At 36.6% G+C, this 21,273-nt stretch overlaps 3 protein-coding genes and 1 long non-coding RNA gene across 6 annotated transcripts; all 4 read right to left on the bottom strand.

The window, feature by feature from the left end:
* Nucleotides 1-591: 591 nt before the first annotated feature.
* On the bottom strand, nucleotides 592-5,318 carry LOC133874487 (protein JOKA2). 2 transcript variants are annotated; one of them, XM_062312315.1, is made up of 8 exons: nucleotides 5,247-5,318; nucleotides 5,056-5,145; nucleotides 2,590-3,761; nucleotides 2,371-2,494; nucleotides 2,024-2,284; nucleotides 1,755-1,904; nucleotides 1,053-1,652; nucleotides 592-930 (listed from the first exon to the last, which is right to left on the bottom strand). In XM_062312315.1, the coding sequence occupies exons 2-8, from the start codon at nucleotides 5,077-5,079 to the stop codon at nucleotides 832-834; spliced, it is 2,430 nt and encodes an 809-aa protein (XP_062168299.1). In that variant the 5' UTR covers nucleotides 5,080-5,145; nucleotides 5,247-5,318; the 3' UTR covers nucleotides 592-831. The 2 variants fall into 2 exon arrangements, with proteins under 2 accessions (XP_062168299.1, XP_062168298.1); XM_062312314.1 differs by having other exon boundaries at nucleotides 5,056-5,289.
* A 3,631-nt stretch (nucleotides 5,319-8,949) lies between these two features.
* Nucleotides 8,950-9,330, bottom strand: LOC133876054 (uncharacterized). The gene has a single exon (XM_062314353.1). The coding sequence runs from the start codon at nucleotides 9,328-9,330 to the stop codon at nucleotides 8,950-8,952; it is 381 nt and encodes a 126-aa protein (XP_062170337.1).
* Nucleotides 9,331-10,807: 1,477 nt separating this feature from the next.
* On the bottom strand, nucleotides 10,808-14,458 carry LOC133874616 (uncharacterized). 2 transcript variants are annotated; one of them, XR_009901334.1, is made up of 3 exons: nucleotides 14,232-14,410; nucleotides 13,429-13,546; nucleotides 10,808-11,074 (listed from the first exon to the last, which is right to left on the bottom strand). It is a non-coding gene; the product is annotated as an uncharacterized LOC133874616 (long non-coding RNA). The 2 variants fall into 2 exon arrangements; XR_009901333.1 differs by lacking the exon at nucleotides 10,808-11,074 and having other exon boundaries at nucleotides 13,218-13,546; nucleotides 14,232-14,458.
* A 1,636-nt stretch (nucleotides 14,459-16,094) lies between these two features.
* LOC133875165 (plant intracellular Ras-group-related LRR protein 1-like) lies at nucleotides 16,095-20,510 on the bottom strand. Its single transcript, XM_062313189.1, has 3 exons — nucleotides 19,661-20,510; nucleotides 17,087-17,253; nucleotides 16,095-16,990 (listed from the first exon to the last, which is right to left on the bottom strand). The coding sequence occupies exons 1-3, from the start codon at nucleotides 20,426-20,428 to the stop codon at nucleotides 16,354-16,356; spliced, it is 1,572 nt and encodes a 523-aa protein (XP_062169173.1). The 5' UTR covers nucleotides 20,429-20,510; the 3' UTR covers nucleotides 16,095-16,353.
* Nucleotides 20,511-21,273: the final 763 nt, after the last annotated feature.

Raw genomic sequence — 21,273 nt, 5'->3', positions numbered from 1 at the left:
ATCCCATTAATACCACTCATTGCATTATTTTCTATTGAATGATCCTAATTATTCTCTCCTAAATAACGGAAAGAAAAGACACCTTTGATGGCAATAAGATTCTTCATTCTTCATAAGCATCCATTTGGTAGGAAGAGCATTCCATTTCCAATTACCATGTACAGTTTCTAATTTTTTCTTTCCACCTAACCAAACTACTTTTCCTATAATATTAAAAGCAGTCCATAGAGGGTTAGGTAGAGAGTTTACCTCAGTTTTATCCAAATTCTATCAATCTTTTCTATCTACTTATCTTTGATCAAATATTCTAGCCCTCTCTCACCACTAGATTCTCTACGCATCTAGCGAGGAACTTGATCATTTTTTGTCTTCAAACTCGCGAATTGTCCCATAGTTTGTCAAGTTCGAAATGGACGAAATCCGAATGATTATATATGCCTCTTTTTTCTCTTTGGAAATTACATTCTGCACATAGAAGTACCTTTTCCTTTCTGGATTTCTTTTTATCTTAGAACACCTTACCCTAAACTCACGTTTGTGGTTTACAATTCACAGCGCATTAACGTAAACATAAAAGATAAACACCATTGCTAAAAATAAGGGTCCCAAGTGACTTAACATACTATATTGAGGTACACAACGGTCATATACATAGAAGACTACAAACTGATATACGGAAACACGCACCAGGAAGGATGGTTCCCCCCTTGAAAAGGAAACCATCCTTTCCTAAAATGCAACAAAAAAGTTAATACTAGCAGCGTATTTATTTATAGTATTAACATCACACTTTCAGCCAGTTATATATACTATTAGAAACAGAGCCTTCAACTAAGCCTTCTCCCCACTGATAAGATCCATGACAACACGCTTGATACTCCCGTTGTTCTTCATCAGCAGCCTCTTGTTTCTATAATTATCATGAAAACCCTACAGCCACACAAACCATAGTTTTAACACTGTAAAGGCTATCAAAAGCCCAACAAAAAGAAGAAATGGAAAATAAAAAACTAACAGTAAAAGCTTCATCATGCTTTCCAAAGAATACTTACCATCTCCTGCAACTCTTCAAGGATTGGATCCCACTCAGAAACACCGCAGAGATGATCTACAGACTGCTCCAAATTGTACTCGTTTATCCTCAGGATTTCCTTGTTCAGATCAACCTGTTTGAAACCCATCTCCTCGAGTTCCTTAAGGAGGGTCTCCTCAACTCCTTGATCTGATGTTGAAGCAACCACAACTTTGGATGGCACCAGGGTCGGTGCTCTAGGAGTGGGGGATTGTTCATGGCTAGCTGCTCCGGTGGCATTTGATGGTGCCTGGTTGGGCACTGCAAGAACAACCTCGGAGAAATCAACAATGGGGTACGACACAGCCTCTGGTGTTGCAGATGAAGAGATGCCATGGCCAACCAGTAAAGCATCATTTATCGGAAAATTCAGATCATGGTCCTTTTTAGGCTGCTCGTCAACAACTGGTTCTATTGGTTCTGTGGCTATGTTCGAGTTGCAAGGCTGGAGAAGTTCACCATCTATAGCAGGCTGAACATTCACACCTGTAATTTCAGGGCCTTTAGACCCGACAGGGGGAAGATTCAAGTTCAAACCTTCAAGGCTATCACAAAGTGAGTCCGTCAAGGAAGCATCAACCTGAATTTATTAATGATAAAAAAATAAATAAAAAATCAGAGAACATTAAATCATCAAAGCAGATATTCAGAAAACAAAGTGATGCATGTAGCACAAGGTTACCTGGATAAGAACCCAAACACGCTGCCCAAACTTTTGACCGGATTGTGAAGCCATCCTCCAGTATGACATGTATCGACCAGGAGATGCAGGTGCAGTGAAGTCAACTGCAATGTCAAGCTCCTGATCCATGGGCACACCATTTGCAGGAATCTGGCAACAGGTTGAGAGGGTTGATTAAAAAAAAAAAAACTCAGCAAAATCTAAGGGAAGACACCAGACTCAATGTTAGGCATGTACATGAGTTGAACTAGATGTTGTCACATGCTCACCTCTAACTCAACTGAAGGTACATCACTATATCGGTCTCCTCCAATCCAGACAAGTTGTGTTCCTCTTGGCCATATTAAACTTCCATTATTACGCATCCGCCAAATCTTAGTAAATGGTGTAGATGGGGCCATCACAGTACCATCGATCACATTGACATCTTGAATGAAGCGACTATCTAGCCTAGGACGACCAAGCTTAGTTCCACAACCTCTATACAGATCATGTGGCAATACAGGGGCACCAGCCCAAGGAGCATTCGCCTGAGGGTTCAAATGAAAATAAAAGAAAATAAGTCAGTAAACAAAAGAAATATAAAGAGCAGCAAACAGATGAAGAATCTACATACTTGCTCATGTAATCCCTTGAATGACCGTGCATGCCGAAAAGACACAGGGCGGTCCATTCTAGTGTAATCAGTCTCATTACCCATTTCTGAGAAGCAAATACTGCAAAGGTCAAAATCTTCTTTGCTGCAGTGGAAAAAATTCAACTTTAGCTTCAACAATGAGGTCCCTGAAAAAGCTTCATTAATAGGTTAACATCAGAGCTAAAATAATTTCCTTACACTTTGGACTTGAACCGAGGTCCAATTATGGGATGAACCCCACAGCCATCACATTGTATACCCTTGTGGAACATACCGCCCATCGACGCAGTGTGACTATGGCTCCTTTTAAATGGATGGTTAGCAAAAGGCATTGCAGAGGCATGTACCATGGGTAATCCAGTAAATGGACACAGACTCATAGGAATATTACCACTTGTATTAGTAGTCTGGCTAGGCCTTGTAGGATCAGACGAACTTGCCGAGACATCACAACCAAAAGACTTGAGACCGTGGCTGTGCTTAGTGACTTTCCAGTGGTCTCCAGCAGGAACATTTGATGCAACTGGTGCAGACTTCACAATTCTGACACCTGATGGATTAGAATCACTGGGAGGGAGATTCAAATCAACAGAAGCAGGAAGAGGGGTCACTGGTGCCCCCACACCCATTGTCACGTTTCCAGTGTTCACATCACAAATGTTTTTGGATGCTGAGTCAACAGATACAGACTTCGGCATAACTTCTTCCACGACACCATCCTTTGTATCATTTGAACCACCAGCCACATCCTGTGTGCATGAAGATTCTGCACCAGTATGAGTGTGGGAATCCACATTCAGGTAGGACTGTCCTATCTTCAAGAAAAAGTCAAGCAGCTCAGCAGGCACTGGACTGGAGGCAGCTTTAGAAGCCATGTCAAGGCAAAGCTTCGAAAGTGGTTCACGCAGCAGCTGTGGCACTGGCAAAACTTCAACACCACCAGCTTTAATATTTGGAAATGGATGCTGGACTTCAGGAGAAAGTTGTTCACGTAGTGCCTGCGGCAGAGACTTTATAACTTTAACAGAACCAGTCTTAATTGGAAATGTCCGTTGGACTTGAGGAGATCTTAATGGGGTAGAACTTCCACTTGAACCATCATATGTTTTACCACCTTTGTCGTTGCTCAATTGTACGTCGATCCTCAAGAATTTCAGGCTCTGCCTCATCATATCACGCATATCCTCATCATCAACAAGTGTTACTACATCACCATCTTCATCCACATATGTTAGGGTAAAATCAGTATCAGGAGGGAAATTGAAGAGACCGAGGATCTTTGCCCTCAATCCAGCCATGTCAAGATCCAGTCCTCCATTTAGAGGATCAAGAGGAGCACTAAAGCGCCTAAGAGTATCTCCAAATTTAACCTGTATAGACACAAGTCCAAAACTGGTTACCAATTTTTCTTTTCTTTTTAAGTGCATTCTCACTTGTAATGACGATAAGATTCTGAGCCTTTACCCCACAACATTTACATTTGAAAGGCACCAGAATAAAGATATATATGAAATTTTTAGGCCTATTAAAGAAAAGTAAACCACAAAAATGAATGAAAGAAAATCACAGAATCAAATTCTACATGCATTTCAACGGTAAAAGCAACAAAATTAAAGAGGGATCCAAGGTTCAGATCCTTCATGACTCGTTATGTTTAACCTGTAATCAACTACCTAAGTTTGAAGCATAGGCTCCATTCAAAGGGATACAAATTTCAAAATATTTACTGACATGCAACCACTCCAATTAAGTATAGCCATAGCAATATATCCACATGTTCGATAATCAGAAGGCGCACTCTATTTGAATTATTTTTATTTGGTGCCAAAAGTAAAACATCAGGAAGCTTCATACATTGTACGATCAACAAAACAGGCTCTTTCAGCACCAACTGGTCCCAATATATGGTCAGAGCAGTGTCAGCAAACGAATTACAGTACCAATTGTCTCGATCTAAAACTAAGCACTGAATCAAGCAAATATATCATCTTCCAGTCAAATGATACAATGGAAGACCACATTCGTAAAAACAAGAACACGCATAGAGCTCACAGAATCTTGCGCAAACAACCAAATACCAGTCTTGAGTCCAAAACCGAACCATTTTTAGATTTCAGATTAAAAAAATATATAATAATTAAACCCTAAGGATACCTTTGTCCAAGGACTATTTACCATAACCCTAAATTATAAATTCAACATCCAGTTACCAAATTCATTTTTTTCCATTTATTTTCCGATTTACAGCAAACCACGCAAAACAAAACGAAAAATCAAAACTGAACTTCTTTCCAACAAGAAAATCCGTACATTTTGATCTGGAAGCAAAATAAAGGATCTGTTTTGTTTCCCACGTTAAAGTCAATTTCTTTCCGACGTCTTATGAGCGACCAAACATAGCATAATAATGTAAAAACAAGCGAGAAAATTCAAAAATCAGCCTCAATTCCATCCAGATCAAAAACTAAATTCACAATCCAACCCTTTCTCAGCAACCAAACGGATTAAAAAATCCCACACCCGACTTAAAAAAAAAATCCCACACCCACAAACCCATTATAAAACACAACAAATAATCTCTAATTCCCAACCTTCTCTCAGCACCTAAACGCACACAAAAAACAAAAAAACAAAAACAAAAACAAAAATTTCTAAAAACCCCACCTTGATCACCTTCCCGAACTCCATAGTAGCTCCGAAACAGCGTCCCGGTTAGCCGCAAAGGGAAACTATTACCTCGCAATCCACGAATTCCTAACCCAAATTCGAAAAATCAAGAACAATTCAAGAACCGTTGCAAGTCTACGCGGATAATTAAGAGAGAATCGGAGAAAGAAATGAGTATTTGTGGTTACACTGAGAGAGCTCCAAGCGTTCCCGTAAGCCGCTATTTAGCACCTCCGCTCCTCAGTCCCTTTCTTTTATAGCGTGCGTATATATCGGTGGCTTGGGCGAAAAGAAATTTTTTTTTTTTTCTTAAATAAATTTATTTGACTTTTGGTTTTCTTTCTGGCTAAGGCAAACCAGACTGCGGAACTGGAACGCTGATCTCTTGTCGTGATTTTCTAACAGTGGGACCATTATATCCAACCTGGCAAGATTTCATTGGATTGGGAGAATTATTTTACTGCAACATGGAAAATATCGCCCGGGAAACGTTGGTGTCCACTGAGAAATCATGACCGTAGGATGGTTCTTGATCGGCGGGGCCAGGGCTACACGTATATCAAACGTGGCAGGAGTGAGGTGGAGGATTGGACGTAGATGAAACGTGGCAGGATTGAGGTGGAGGATTTGTGTGGTGGAGTTGAGAGTGGTGGATTTTCCTGCAACATGGGTAATTTCGCCAGGAACTGTTGGTGTGAATTGAGAAACCATGACCGTAGGATGGTAGGATGGTTCTTGAACCGGGAGAGAGCGAGATTTGAGAACATTAATTTCGTCTTTGGAATTTGATTCCTACATAACATCACCACAATAACTGCACAGCACTCCCTCACATGGGGTGGACCACACATACTGGGTCACACCCCATGTAAGGAGGTGTTGTTCAGTTGTTGTGGTGGTGTTGTAAATTTATCATTTTTCTTTCGTCTTATAATTGTGATTTTTGATCGGCGGGACCATGGCAACACGTACATGAAACGTGGCAGGAGTGAGGTGGAGGATTGGACGTATATGAAACGTGGCAGGATTGAGGTGGAGGATTTTTGTGGTGGAGTTGAAAGTAGAGGATTATACTGCAACATGGGTAATTTCGCCAAGGAACTGTTGGGGTGTGCATTGAGAAACCATGACCGTAGGATGGTCCTTGAACAAAGAGTTATTGAGATCTGAGAACATTTATTTTGGTCTTTTAATCGTATTTTTTTATCTGTGGGACCACTGCATATTAGCAACACGTGTAAGCGTGGCAGGTTTTCATTGGTTTAGGATATAAAGTATTTCTCGATAAAAAGATTGGATTGTGCCACGATGCGGTGGTGGAGGATTTGTGAGGTGGAGTTGAGAGTACTGGATTTTACTGAATATAAAACTCTTTCTTTTATTATTTCTTTTATTTATTTTTTTAAATTTATAAATTCAATATAAAATTAACATTGACGAGTTTGATTAATTTAATTAAAATATATCAAGTTAATGTTAATTTATATAATTCTAAATTCATACATTGATATGACTCGAATTCGACATGTAACATTTAAAATTGACAATTTTTTTTACGACTCGTGAACCTGATTCAAATTTAATACAAATTTTGAAGGTTATATAGTTAAGGGTCAAATCACCCGTTTAATTAAATAAGCCAAATTAAAATTAATGTATAGGATCTTATATTAATTTTCCAATACAATCTGAACTTAATACATAAACACAAATAGTCACTTCATAGATATTAAGGTGTTGCCGTGCATTGAGAAACCATGAGCGGAGGATGATGCAAAAAGTTTTGGCATTTAGTAATGCTTTAATATCTCTAGCTATGGTTTGGACTTCTAAAAAAAAAAAAAATAATGAAATTGACAATATATATTTCGATTAAGATTTTCAATAATTTTGACAAAATTGTATATTCTCATATTACAAAATTTATGTTGTTGTTAGGCATCAAAATGCTTAGAAAATATCACATTTTAAAAAGGTGGCATGTTATCGAGACAACAAAAAAGAATTTTTCTCCCAAAAAGACTTTCTTTACTTTTGTAGATATGCCTCTTATTTAAAAAAAACTGAAAGACAGTTTTTGGGTCAATTTTTTTTTTACAACATATAGAACACGAACTTTATGAAAATATACTAAATTCTCAATTGTAACATGCCACCTTTTTAATGTGTGGTATGTTTTAAGCGTTTCAATGCCTAAAAAAGGCCTAGATTTCATAATTTGAAAATTTACAATTTTTTTGAAATTGTAAGGAATCTTAATCCATATATTTTATTGTAGGTATTTAAATATTTTTTTTTTAACAAGTCAATATTTAAAGTTAATGCATAAAACGAACATAATTTCACATTAATTAAATTTTAAAAGAAAAACATATTAACATTAGCTTCTCTTGAAAGATGATCTCGAATCAGCAATGTGATTATTGTGGTTTATCAATAATTGAAAGCTATTGGAAGTTAAGGAACGATTGTAATACATTATTATGGTTATGTGGTTCTATCAATAATTGAAAGGCAATTCAATGCTATTTGTTTAGTTAAATTAAATGCTAATTATAATTGATGATAGTGTTATTTTTTATTTTTTATGGTTTGAGAATCTTCTTCTCCCTCTTCTTTTTTTTATTTTTATTTTATTTATTTATTTATGAGGAAAGAAAAATTCAAAACATGTCCGTATTATATGATGAGGCTATGTTGCAAGTGGCAATGATTAAAAAGTAGGGTTAAATTCATAATTGATAGTTTTAGTCTTGCTCTTTATCTAAAAAGGTATTTGAGTTTTAAAAAGTAACAAAATCGATATATATATACCTTACAAGTTTTTCAATTTGATACTTTCGTTCATTTTCCATATGAAAATCTAGCATAATTTTTGCCTATATAAACATGTAAAACCAATAAAATATTTTTATGTATACAAAATGCCACCACAACTTGAGACTAAAAACATAATAATAATAGCCAAAAAAAAAAAAGAAAAAAGAAAAAAAGAAGAAGAAGAAGGTAGTTGAGGGGGTGGTTCTCCTCTCTCTACCATTTGGGGTTAAAGAGTAACTAGACTACCCTTTTGTCTAAGGTGGGGGATTAGGTTATACCCTCACTTTGGAAGTGGTTTTGCCACCTTGAAAGAGGTTTCGAAGGTGGCTGGAATATTCCTTAACATACGAAGTAATCCGACTACCCAATTGAACAATTTTTTAGGGTGATCCAGCCACGACTTTAAAGAATTTTTGAGTTGTTCAAGCCACACCAATAATTCTATTGAGGAATGCAGGTTCAACGACCATCTTTGTCACTCTCAAAACTTATTTAGGAGTGGCTTGACCACCCGTAAGATAAGAAGTGGTCCAACCAACCCTAAAACCTTTTTCATGGGCGGTTGGATTAACCATTCCCAAGTGACACAAATGGCAAAGCCACCCATTGCATTGCTTTTAATTCGTTTGTGTTTTTTCTTTTCTTTAAAAAAAATAGTTTTTTATTTTCTAATCATTTTTTTATTTTATTAATTATCAAGTTGAGATAACATTTTGTATACACGACAATATTTTATTGGTCTTGCATAATTTGAGATAACATATATATATATATATAAAATGAGTGAGTGGCCTCAAAGGAAGAGAGTGCGAGGGTATTTCCCAAATAAGTTATTTTAGGTATCATTTGTTACTTGCGATTAACTGAGAATCCCATTCAAAAGAGTGGGGAGTATAAAGAGAAATTCCCAAAAAAAGCAGGACCTTTTTGGCAAAAAAAAAAAAAAAAAAAAAAAAAAAAAAAAAAAGAAGAAGAAAAGAAAAAGAAAAAGAAAAAGAAAAAAGAAGCAAGCAGCGTTATGCATTTCTCAATTGGACTGTCGCTTTACAAAACTCTACGAAAAAGAGAAAATTATTCAGCCTCTTTAATGGGAACCATGGTCATGAGGCTCACAATTGCTGCACAAACCACCGCAGCAAGGCCTCTTTCTCTGAATACAACCCTGACCAAGTGCACCGCAACATCAGCGGTGATCTCCCTGCCGTGTTGAGCCAGTACACGGCGACGCTTTCCAGAAAAGGCTAGCAGCACCAGCACTGTGATCCATGCCACCATGGCGGCACGGGCCACCACTATCACCAATGTCGCCATCAAAGCCACCCCCACGAAAGGCAGCATCCCCACGTAGAGGGCTGACCGGTCAGTGCAGGACAAGAGGATACAGACGGTTACAAAGAGGGAGACCAACAACATTGCTGTTGCTGTTGCTGATTTGGTTCTAGGCAGGTTCATGTTTGTCAAAGGTGATCTCACGAAAATGGAAGAGAAGGAGAAGATCTGAAGATGAAGCTGCTTATTATATGGTAGATGAAGATGATGGTTGAGGATTGGAACTTGAAAGGAATTTGACAGCCATGTGCTGCACATGGGGAGGTTGGCCAGGTGGTACGGACCTTAGTAATTTAGGAGCTGTGAAAAGTGGGTATGATCAAATAATGTCAACCACAACTGGTACACTTTTGTAATGGACAGTTAAAAATGGGAGTAGGAATATTTTCTGATTTCATCTCTTGTGCACGAGCCTTTCTACACATCCTCCCCTTCATCTCCCCCTTATCACCTTTTTATAATAAAAAAATTAATTTTTATTAAAAAGTTGTCTCTGATGTGACATCAGAGACAACTTTTTAATAAAAATCAATTTTTTTATTATAAAAGGGTGATGAAGGAAGGATGAGTAGAGGATATTTAGCATTTCCCCTTGTGTACATACCCAACTCCCCTTTTTTTTTGGGAAAAAAATGCATATATCCAATTCAAATTATTTCAATTTCCGATCTCTCTCTAAACTTTGAATTTAAACATGAGACCTATTACACTTAACATCTCTTGGGTGAGTACTACAGAACTAATAGTTGATTTGAAAAAGAGATGTAAAAAGATCATTTCTCTTAGAACAATATCCCTCCAAACTACTTGAAAATTACAATGTACATTTGTACCAAAAATGACAAAAATATTTTTATAAAAAAATTAGAATAAAATGCAATTTTTTTTTTTCAAACTTATAAGGATATTTATCTTATTTTTTAGAATTTTTAGAGGTATTTGTCTTTTTGTGAGACAAAATAACATTGCAATTTTTGGTAGTTTGAAAGGAGAGACATTGTTTCAATTAAAAGTTGGGAGGACATTACAAATTACTTTATAGTTCGAGAGATGTATGTGTATATATATATATATATATTTTGGTGAAAAAAGTTCACATCCACCTAAAATTTCTTCCCGTTTGACAATGTCCTCCCAAACTTTAGATTGCGACAATGTCCCCCACAAATTACCAAAAAATATCAATGTCCTCCCAAGGCAAAAAGAAAAAAAAAAAAAAAAAAAAAAAAAAAAAAAAAAAAAGAAAAAGGCACATCTTTTTCAATAAGACAAAAATAACCTATAAATTTTTATTATTATTATTTTTTTAAAAAAAAAAAAACAAAGAAGAAGAAAGGAAGGTCATCAAACCATCACATGGCCTGCCTCATATCATACTGAGGTGGTTCAAAAGTTTGGGAAGATATTGTCAATCGTATGAAGTAATTTGAAGGGTATGTAAACTTTATTTATTTATTTATTTTTGGTAAATGCGCTTCTGCTTGTACGGTCAACTCGCAATGCTGGGAGAAGGTGAGGAGATAATGCAAAAGCCACCGTTAAATATTCGAGAACAATTTTGTTTAAGGTAATGAAAACTGCAAGAAGATTGGAGCCAACATTTGATACTCCATATGTCGCGCCCCCAAATTAGGAAATAAGGGGCATAAACTTACTGACGTAAAACAATAACAAATAATCTCAGGGCAATAAAGTACAATACGAAAATTTAAAATTTGTACATTTAACATATATTTTAATACATCTAAAAAATATCTAGGAACCAACTTTTAAAGGAATTATATTGCATATAGGGAGGTCCCCGCCATCCCCCGATCCTTGGTCCCGCTAATCGGAGGATGATATAAAGAGCCATGCTCAACAGTGTCTGTAAACAAAGTTTATAGGTGCAGGCTATTGCAAGTAATAAAATTCTCGATGAGACCGAGGTCTATCCTTAGAGAATGATAGACACTCAAATAAAATTTCTATTATCATACAAAAAAATAAAATGAGTTGATTTTTTATTTTTTTATTTTTTTTCACTAAGATGTGGAACAATGGGTTGAAACGCAAAGTAAGCTTAAATTGACTAAAATATAGTTAAAAGAAAAATTAATAGGGCTTCAAGAATCCACCTAGCATTCTTTTACATGTTCTTGAGATATTATTTAACCCGACTATATTAGAGAATCAACTCTCCTAATCGTAAGATGAAACAATTAAGCACTAATCAAAAGTAAAATAGATTAAGCATAGGTTGGTTAATACTTTGAATCCAATAACGCGTCACAAGATAAATTATGCATTCAATATATTCTCGAATTATAACAAATTAAACTGATGCAAAAGAAAATTAGGCATAAGTTTTGAAGATTATTTTTTGATTAAGATCAATACAAGAATAAAAAGAATCATACAAAATATTTAAAAATTATTTTTAGAATAATATGTTTTACTTTCTGTACAAATATTTTGCTTTGTCTCAATGTTTATGGTTATGTATTTTTATTTATTTCTTTTTTTTTTAAGTATTCTGATTGGAAAGTACTTAAACTTTGCATATATAAAAGCAGGTCTGTATTATTTTGGAATGAAGTTTTGAAGTATCAATTAAATTTTAAGTCTTTCAGAGTTATTTCTCTGTTTGCTTATTTGGGGCAATTAAGGTTTTTCTTCCTTATTTGTTATTTTTTCTCTTCCTGAATTCCATTTTCTATCTTCGATTCATAGTTTTTGCTATTGTCATGTGCTGATAAAGCAATCTTAATTTTGTCATGCGTCACAAACAAAGTAAGCATTTGATATATCCAAAAATCATAATGAATCATAAATTCTTATTAATATATAATTTTTTTCAAACCAAAATCCATTCCAAAACACTTAAAATCTATGAAGAGCATTCATTAATCACCTAAATAGCATATAAATTGAATATGAGTTAATTGAAAATTTGATTTCAACAACATGTTACAAGAGAGATTAAGCATTCATTATATTCTCAAATAATAACAAATCAAATAATCCTAATGAATAAAAAACTTGTCAATGTTAAATTTTTCTCAAATTAAAATCATTTCCAACATCCGATCACTATTCAATGAAGAGCATCGAAAATTTGATTTCAATGACATGTTACAAAAGAGAACAAGCATTCATTATATTCTCAAATCATAACAAATCAAATAAGATAAGCATTTAATATATCCAAAGACTAACTTGTACGTTAAAAATAAAACTAATATGATCTTGACATCCCCTACACCACTTAGAAACCTGTAAATTGCTATTATCACTAATATTTTAACAGAAAATATAACTCTAAACTTCATCCAACTTTAAGAGAAATCCACCATGCCTCACCTCACAAAAAATATCAGCAACCTCGTATCTTATAAATTTTCCAACAGCATGTAAGTCCATCAAAACACTCATACAAAATTAAATAGCAATACTGTCCAGTCTATATGTTAAAGGGTCATGAATACTTAATTGAGCCACATAATCCCATTTTTATTTATGACTTAATTTTACGTTCTTGAATCCAATTGTCATTTGTCCATGTCCAGATAAAATGTCCTCTGTCCATGTCCAGGTAATATGTCCTTTGTCCAGTGTTGTCCAGGTCAATTTATCCATTGTCCGAGGTCCAGATAAAAATGTCCATTGTCCAAAGTAGGGGTCAATAGGTACATTGTCAGGGTAAATATGTCCATTGTCTTGTCTGGTGTCCATTGAAATTATGAGGGTCCCAATAATAGTTGGGAGGTCAGTTATAGGTTGGATTAAATTCCTCTGCGACTTTAATTATTTAAAAGCCATAGGTCTCTATTCCATTTTAAAGAATAAGGTTACAAAACCAAAGGCGCCAGCAAATTCCTCCATTTATCCTTTCTATCAAAAGGCACCAGCAAATAAAAAAAAAAAAAAAAATCAACCAAACAGGAAGCATAAACCATCCGAATTTCTATTCATGAAATTTGTACACTTTATTAACTTCAAACATTCTCAAGGAGTTTAAGCAACCAATGTCAATTTCAATGGAATGTTAATCATCATATACCATTTGGACAGACAAACATAGCAGCACAAAAGTTAATCTACTTCCTTTGTGATTTTGAGCTTGCAATCATGTACTACCAAATAGGTATTAGTTTGACTTAAAGAATCACACAGTGAAACTAATGTAAGCATCTTATCATAAAGGGTATAATATAACTTGAAAACAATAAACCCACTCACATGAATCTTGGTTTACAATTGAAGAACCCACATCTCTTTGAAAAGTTAGCTCAATCGTCCGAAAGGAAATTACCCAACTCAAAATTCATCAATCGCAGGCCCTGACTCGGCCAAGCACCTGAAAAATTATCATAGAAATCCCAAAATTAGACAATCCCAATCCATACTTGTTCGGCCAGCACCCAAAAAAAACAGCCAAACCGACATCCTTCAGAAATTTTAGCAAGTACTCCCCATCAAGAACAAATTATTGAAATCTAAAACAAACACCCCAAATTTGCTCCAATTTCGGCCAATACAAAGAAAAACAAAATCCAACACCTCCTGCTCCTACAATCGATCAAGCCACCCAAAATTTTCCTTTCATCAATCAGCCAACATCCAGAAAATTAAACAACAAAAGAACTACAACCAAGAAAACAACCCAATCGGCTGTATATATATATAAACCCAGCATAAATCAACCAAAAAATGAATCAATATCAACCAAATTAACCAATGGGTACGCCAAAAGGGGGCTGTAATCTCATGGGTATCGTTGAAAACCGAATTTGAAGCAACACAAACACTGTAGAGAAAATTTTCGTTTATAACCCAACTACCCAAGCTCTCAAAGTTTTTAGGAATTTAGGCTAAATCATTAAGTGGGTATAACCGAAAATCATCAACACATACTAACCCATAAATTTTTCCTCAACAATCAATCAAATATGACAGAGCAAAGTAAAGAAAACGTGAAGGGATTTTCGGGTAAGGGAAACCAGTGAGAAGAGAAAACAGAGAGAGGGAATTTGAGCTCATACCTTGTGTTGTAACCATGACAAATCTTCTTCCAAGCCCTCTTTGGTCTGCTCTCTCCCTCTCTCGTTTTCTCTGGTTTGTTTTCCGTCCCCCATCGCCTCTTTTTCATTTTCTAAATAAAAAAAATTTCAAAATTTGTTGTTTGATGTCACATCACCCTCTTTTAATTTTTTAAATCAAAAAAAATTAAAATTTGTCCTTAAATGGAATATCACTGCTCTTGTTTTTTTTGTTTCGAGGGCAGCAGGGAGGACCGGAGGAGTAATAATAGGCAGGGGTAAAACAGTCGGCCTTGCCCGACACTTTTCATTTAAATGGAATTTTTTATTATAGAAGTCTGCTGAGGGATGGTTATGATGTGTTTGGCAACCGAGTGGAATAATTATTCCACTCGGGTTTTAGAAAAAACCCGCCCACCCGCCCGAATACTCGAATTTGGCCCGAATTTCGTTTGAATTTTAAGCTGACATTTTGTGTAATGGCTGGGCCCCACGCGCAGGACAAACTGTCTCCCAAAAAGCGCGTGGGTCCCACATATAAATAATAAAATAATACAAATTTAAATAAAAAAAATAAAAGAAATTAATTAAAAACACAAGGGGTGGCTGCCAACCGCCAGCGGGGGTGGCCGCGCGGTCACCCCCGACCCTTGGGGGTGGCCGCGCGGTCACCCCCGACCCTTGGGGGTGGCCGCGCGGCCTCCCCCGACCACGGGGGGTGGCCGCGCGGCCTTCTCCGGCCACTGGGGGTGGCCGCGCGGCCTCCCCCGGCCACCCTGCATCATTTTTTTTTGTTTTTTAATTTTAATTTTAATTTTTAATTAAATAATCAATATATAATAAATTATTATTATTTAAATTATTATTTTACACAACTTTTCAAAATACCAATCATTATATACAACTTTTTAAACTTCCAATAATTTTTTATCATTAAAATATAATATTTTTCAATCTCAAAATTCAACATCCAAACACAATTTTTTACCTCGATATTTGTAAATAGAATTAGAATTCAATTCTAATTCTTAAAATTCAATACCCAAACGCACCATTGTGATTGGGGACCCTTGACCGGCCCTCTTCTCTCTTTTCAAGAAATAAATCATTTTTATTGAAAAAAAATAAAGCAATAAAAATATCACTTTTGAAATAAAATTGTTTTGTTTATTAAAAGGGGGAAGGGGCCGGTCAGGTCCCCCAATCACTACCCGTGCTTCAATACTTAATGAAGCACCACAACTTTGTCCTACTCCCAAGAGTCATTTTAAATTCAGTTTACTATTAAATTTTTGTCCATTAATAATCAATAATAATCCTCTTAAATTCAATAATAATTTTTAAAGCCAATCACATCTTTATCCTAATTTAGTTCAATACTTAATCCTAGAAGATTGCTGAAAAATTTTGGGTCTTGCACATTGTCCAACTATCAAAACTAGAAGGGCCATTATGTCAACATTCTCTTTTATTGAGCAGAAAATCTTATCAAAATTTTAGCAACTCTCTCCATTGATAAAATTTTTAGTAACTCAACATTATTTTCAAAATTTTCAATATGGCCATTTTAATTCCATTTCTAAGCCGATTGACCTTATTTCAAATTCAACCTGCCCCCAAGAATAGCTCAATCAGCTGGAAATCATGCCTTATGAAACGGAGATTATTAGTTCGAATTCCCTCTTTCCCTCTTGTGTGGACATGTAAAAAAAAAAAAAAATCAACCTTAAATGGGTTGAAAATCCATTTTATTAAGTTAATTGACAAGTCCACACCATTTTAGGCCTTGGCTCAAAGATTTGATCCCTAATTAATTTTCCAAAATCCTCTTGTCAGGTAATTAAGAGCTGAGGGTATCACACCAGATTTAGTGAATGTACAACTATAAGCAATCAACTACTTGCAATCAAAAAGAGGAGCACAGCAGGCTGTATCGATTGACCTACAAAAATACTCATTTCCGCAACTACTAGACTGGAAAAAGAACAACATTATAAGATATTCAATACTCTCAAGCTTTAATTAAGCAAGTATGAGACTGCAGCAGCTAAAAACCATCTCTTTGATCTTCATCAGCTTCGCATTGGAGGAAAAGAAAGTGAACAATTGAAATGATTTACGAGCATCATAGTTGCTGATCAAGATAAGGGTCTCTAGGAGATCCCCTGGGAGATGTCAAATATTCCGAAACATTCGAAACATAACTTTTCAACCAGGAGGTGCTGCGAGTCAACCATCCAGTCTGTCCCTGTTCTTGCATCTCAAGCATGCTCATCCTTTCTTCCTCCGCCAGTACCTCCAGCCACCTCTTAGCCATAAAAAGTTTGACAGCTTCAACCCCTTCATTCACAACCTCCACTGGTGGGATCACAAGAGGATTTTGGTCCATGTTGAGTTTGGTCAAATTGTCAAGCCGACCAAATGTATCAGGAAGAGCATGAATTTGATTGTTGCTGAGATCAAGTTCCCTGAGGTTGGTCAAATCACCAATGGTGTCAGGGAGTTCCTTCAGGTCACTAAAATTACTGCTTAGATTCAGAATTTCAATATTAGTCAATCTTCCAATAGCATGTGGAAGGCCATGGAGTTCATTGAAGTGAGCATCCAGACAGCGCAAAGACTTCATCTCACATACAGAAGTGGGAAGGTAACGAATCTTGTTCAATTGCATTGAAAGCTTCTGTAGATTTACTAATTCATAACCAATGTTCGTAGGCAAATATGTCAGGCTGTTGAAGCTCACATCTAACTCTACCAATGATCTGAAAAATAGCAAAAGCCAGAACTAAATATTCCAAAAAAGCAAAACAGGAAAAAGAATGTGGCACTCTCTTTTTTTTTTTTGGCTAATTATTTACCTGCAATGACAGATGGAGTCAGGAAGGGCAGCTAGCTTGTTTCCTGAGACATTCAGAATTTTCAATTTTTGCAACAAGCCAATCGAGTCAGGAAATGACTCCAAAAGATTAGAAGAGGCATTAAACTCCTCAAGATTTTCTAGTCCCGCTATTGAGTCAGGGATAACCTGTTACTTTCACACACAAGTTAATTTTATTAAAAGGCAAAAATATGACAAGCCAAACACCCAGTGAACTAATACTTGCCCAATCATAATAAGAGGGGAAAAAAAAACCAAAGGAAAGTCTGTACAAAATAAAGATAATTCATATATACCAAAAATTAATGTCCAGCAAATTTGAGTGCACATTTCAGGGTAGAAATGTATACATGAACCCATTATTCACGAATTTTCACAAAGAAAACAACTTATAGAAATAACAAAATAGGGAGTTTATCACCGATGAAATATTGCATAAATAAGCTTAAACATAGGCATCAAGAAGAAATAATTGTTCTATAGCTAACATAAATGAATGCCAATTTAAACAATGTTCGCAAAAGAATGCTTATGTTAACAATTAACAATTCTAGCTGGCCCTCTAACAAAAATCTTAATTCATAAAAGTTGTTGGTTTTGAAGTGTGAGACACTGATAAACGACACACCGGTATGATAGGCTTCTCTAACATTCTTTTTGATGAATAATAATTCATTAATTAAAAAAAGCAAAGGCCTCGCAAACAAAAAGTACACGAGAGGCAAACACTCTACAAGCATCTAAAATCTAAAAAAGAATCAAGATCTAAAAGACTTGAAGACGAGAAATTTGGAACAAAGACTACAACCCAAATCCACAAGAGATTCAAAAACAAGGATTGATGATTTCATGAGTCATTCATAACTATGGCATCAGGAGAGCCATTGACGATGCAGACGAGAAGCAATGTACTGATTGTTCGCCATAGAAGCTTTGCAACACTCTCTCTCTCTCTCTCTCAATTCCAATAGCCAAGCTGAGCCGAGTCGAGTCAAGTGCCCGATAAGGCACTCGGATCGGCTAATGGATGAGCTCGAGCTTGCACAAGGTTTTTCCTTTGGCGAGCTGAGCCGAGACAAGGTTTCTAAGCTCGTCACGAGCTCGAGCCGAGATCGAGCTCTTGTATATTGCAAACAAACCGAGCTCGCACAAGCACTACTCGCTCGAGCTCGGCTCGTTTACAGCCCTACTTTTGCCTCATGATTTTCTCATCTTCTACAATATATCTCTCTTCTAGCATATCCAGTGATTGAATCTCCTCCAGTAAGGACTTCTTCCTCACCTCAACATTTCCAAAGGCCTCCTTGTTCCAGCGTTTTAAGTCAACTTTCAGCCGTTTTAGTTTATTAGCAAAAACAAAACAGGGAGTACCAATGAACTGGTATGAGTCCCATCACTGTTTCACCATATCTACAAAACCTTCTGCTTTCAACCACATATTCTCTTATATACCATTGATCAACAAAAAGATTGCACAATTTAGCAAGTTGAAGATTTATGTTCCAAATAATGGGTTTCCGTGAACTAAGAAATTCCTTGCTGGTTCCAAATAATTCATTCAACTTTCAAAATTTCTTGTCCATGATAAACCTAAGCTTTCAATTATTCTGAATAAAACCCTTGTGAAGCAATAACTGAAAGAGAAAATAAAATGGTTTGGGAACCATGAGCCACAACTCACTGCCCTCTTCACCAGATTACACCTTTGGAACTAGCTTAGCTCTTCCTAATTTGCCTAGTATTCCAGCACCATGTTGACTTCATTTAAGCTGCAAAGTGTCATTGACACAACAACAGGCAAGCCCAAAACAACATGAAGGAGACATAGTTTAATGGGAATAAAAATGACAGCAACATACTTGAAGTCAGAAATACATATCAAGTAATCAAGCTTTGAATATTTGCAAACTATGACAATGAAACAAGGGGGGAAATGTAGGAAAAACAAACAAAACAAGTTGTTACTGGGGTAACCTGGGCAGAAAAATTGGCGACGAAATTTCTGAAAATAGTCATAGTTTGTCAAATTGTTGTAGTTTGCAAATTATTCATAGCGAGGGACGAAATTTTCCTAGCCTAAGTCTCACTCTAATAGTTTGCAAATAGTAAGAAACACATTTCTGAAATTAGTCGTAGTTTGACAATAGTCGTAGTTGTCAAATATTCATAGCCAGCGACAAAATTTTCCAATTATCCGAGGCAAATATTAAACTCTTTCTGGTCACTAAAATACTCCTCAAACGAGCCCAAAACTTCACCCCCAGAATAATGCAAATGTATCATTATCCAAAAACCATGCTTCTGGAGACAACCACATATTCCACTACTAAGGCTAAGAATTTCAAAAAAAATAAGGCATGTTAGTTCACCCGTATCACGGGCGTATGTAGATACTCTAGTTGATATGAGTTTAGAATCTCATCATGATCAAACTATACACTCTCTGTTTGATCCATTTTCACCATTTAATATTTTTTTTAAACAACTACACTCTAAAAAAAAAAAAAAAAAACCATAGAACTAGAACTCAAACACAAAATTAAACGGAAATTACCTCAAGTTGATTACTCGAAATGTCAAGCACAAGGAGGCTCCGAATCCGCCCGAACGCCTCTGGCAAGAACCGCAGCCTCCGGCCCGACAAGTCGATCCGCTCCAACCCCTGCCCGGTCGCCTCCTGCAATATCCCAACCACGTCCTCGTTAATCTCCTCCCTTGCCACCATCGGGGCCTCATCCGTGCCCGCATCCTCCGGCGACGCCTCGGCCGAATCGTAGATCTTGACGAGGCGCTCCTCCGCCTCCTTAAGAAGCCTCTCGTACGCCTCGTGCATCTCGTCGAGCTGCAACACCGCCTTATAGTCCTGCTTCTCCTTCTCCGCCGATCGCCGGCACTCGTTCTCGCGCTCCGCCAGGTGCGCGCGCCACTGGAGGCGGTCCACGTCCGGTGGCCGCGGCGAGCGCACGATCTCCTCCAGCTGCTTCCCCAGGGTGGCCTCTATGTCGGAAAGCTTAGCCCTGGCCTTGTCGACGGTCTCGTGGTCCGGCCGGGGGCCCAGGGTCTGGAGCACGGACCTGGTCTGGGCCACGTCAGACACTGCCCAGGTCATCGAGGCGAGGAGCCTCTGGTCGGCCAGGTGCGGCATGTCGTCCTCGATTTGGGCCCGGGTCTGGCTCGAGGATGAAGATGGATCGGATGGTGGTTTTAGTGGCGGCTGCTCGATGTCGATTTCAGAGTCGGAGGTGGCCGGTTTGGGTCCGAGAGAGGGGAGACGGGCCATGACGTAGGAGAGGATCGGGTGGCTTTTCGGGTTCGGATCCATTGCTCTCTGAGATGAGGGTTTGGATCAGAGAACGAGAGAGAGAGAGAGAGATTGAATCGATGATAGATATGTCATAGTTTGTTTATAGTTTTGAACAGTTCTGAAAGTAACTGTCACAGAGGGTAGACATTTGACGTGGCATCCACTAATCCAATCCGACGGTTAGGAAAAGACGAAACGGAAGGCTACTGTTTCACTTTTACGGCGAAGCATATTCTTCCCTATTCAAATGCATAAAATTTCTCTTAATCACAATCATTATTTACAAATAAAATAATCATGTTAATATCAATATTCATTATATATTATTTATTTTGAATAAATGTATATAATAAAAATAATTAAAAAATTTATTTTATCTAAATTTTGTAAGACAATATTATTATTTTTTACAAAAAATAAAAACTTTAATAAATAAAAAATGTAGGATGCATGCTTATGCCAGATTAATATCATAGATTATCTTAAATTTATCGCTTCAGCATGTGTTAATTAGTCATGAATTTTAAAAAATTCAGATAAATAATTACAAAAAATTATTTATGAGACTTATCTAACAGAGTAAATAATTGAACAACCTAATTTTTATTGATCAAATAAATCTTATAAATAATTTCTTATATTCACCAATTTAAATTTGCTGAAATGGTAAATAATTTGAGTGAATCGTATTTTCACGTGGATATGGCTTTGGATAAAGATCGGCGGCTGCATTTCCATCTGTTTTCGATTTTTTGTTATTGACATTTGACAGGACGCCACGCGGCATGGCGATGGGCCTATGAATCTATGATTCTATGAAAGTGATGAGTTGATACGGGAGTGTGCCCAATTTTCCCGAATAG

This window comes from Alnus glutinosa, chromosome 8 (genome assembly GCF_958979055.1).
Source record: "Alnus glutinosa chromosome 8, dhAlnGlut1.1, whole genome shotgun sequence".
Lineage (NCBI taxonomy): Eukaryota > Viridiplantae > Streptophyta > Magnoliopsida > Fagales > Betulaceae > Alnus > Alnus glutinosa.
Note: the sequence above shows the minus strand (reverse complement) of the source record. Positions and strands in the feature narration are given on the sequence as shown.

What these genes read in the sequence shown, in the direction of transcription:
- LOC133876054 (XM_062314353.1), bottom strand. Translation starts at nt 9,330, where the DNA reads ATGAACCTGCCTAGAACCAAATCAGCAACAGCAACAGCAATGTTGTTG.
- LOC133875165 (XM_062313189.1), bottom strand. Translation starts at nt 20,428, where the DNA reads ATGGATCCGAACCCGAAAAGCCACCCGATCCTCTCCTACGTCATGGCC. An exon ending in TTTCGAGTAATCAACTTGAG is followed by an intron (nt 17,254 to 19,660) that starts GTAATTTCCGTT and finishes TGAAAGTAACAG; the next exon opens with GTTATCCCTGACTCAATAGC. An exon ending in GACTCCATCTGTCATTGCAG is followed by an intron (nt 16,991 to 17,086) that starts GTAAATAATTAG and finishes GCTATTTTTCAG; the next exon opens with ATCATTGGTAGAGTTAGATG.
- LOC133874487 (XM_062312315.1), bottom strand. Translation starts at nt 5,079, where the DNA reads ATGGAGTTCGGGAAGGTGATCAAG. An exon ending in AGTTCGGGAAGGTGATCAAG is followed by an intron (nt 3,762 to 5,055) that starts GTGGGGTTTTTA and finishes GTGTCTATACAG; the next exon opens with GTTAAATTTGGAGATACTCT. An exon ending in TCAAGGGATTACATGAGCAA is followed by an intron (nt 2,285 to 2,370) that starts GTATGTAGATTC and finishes TTGAACCCTCAG; the next exon opens with GCGAATGCTCCTTGGGCTGG.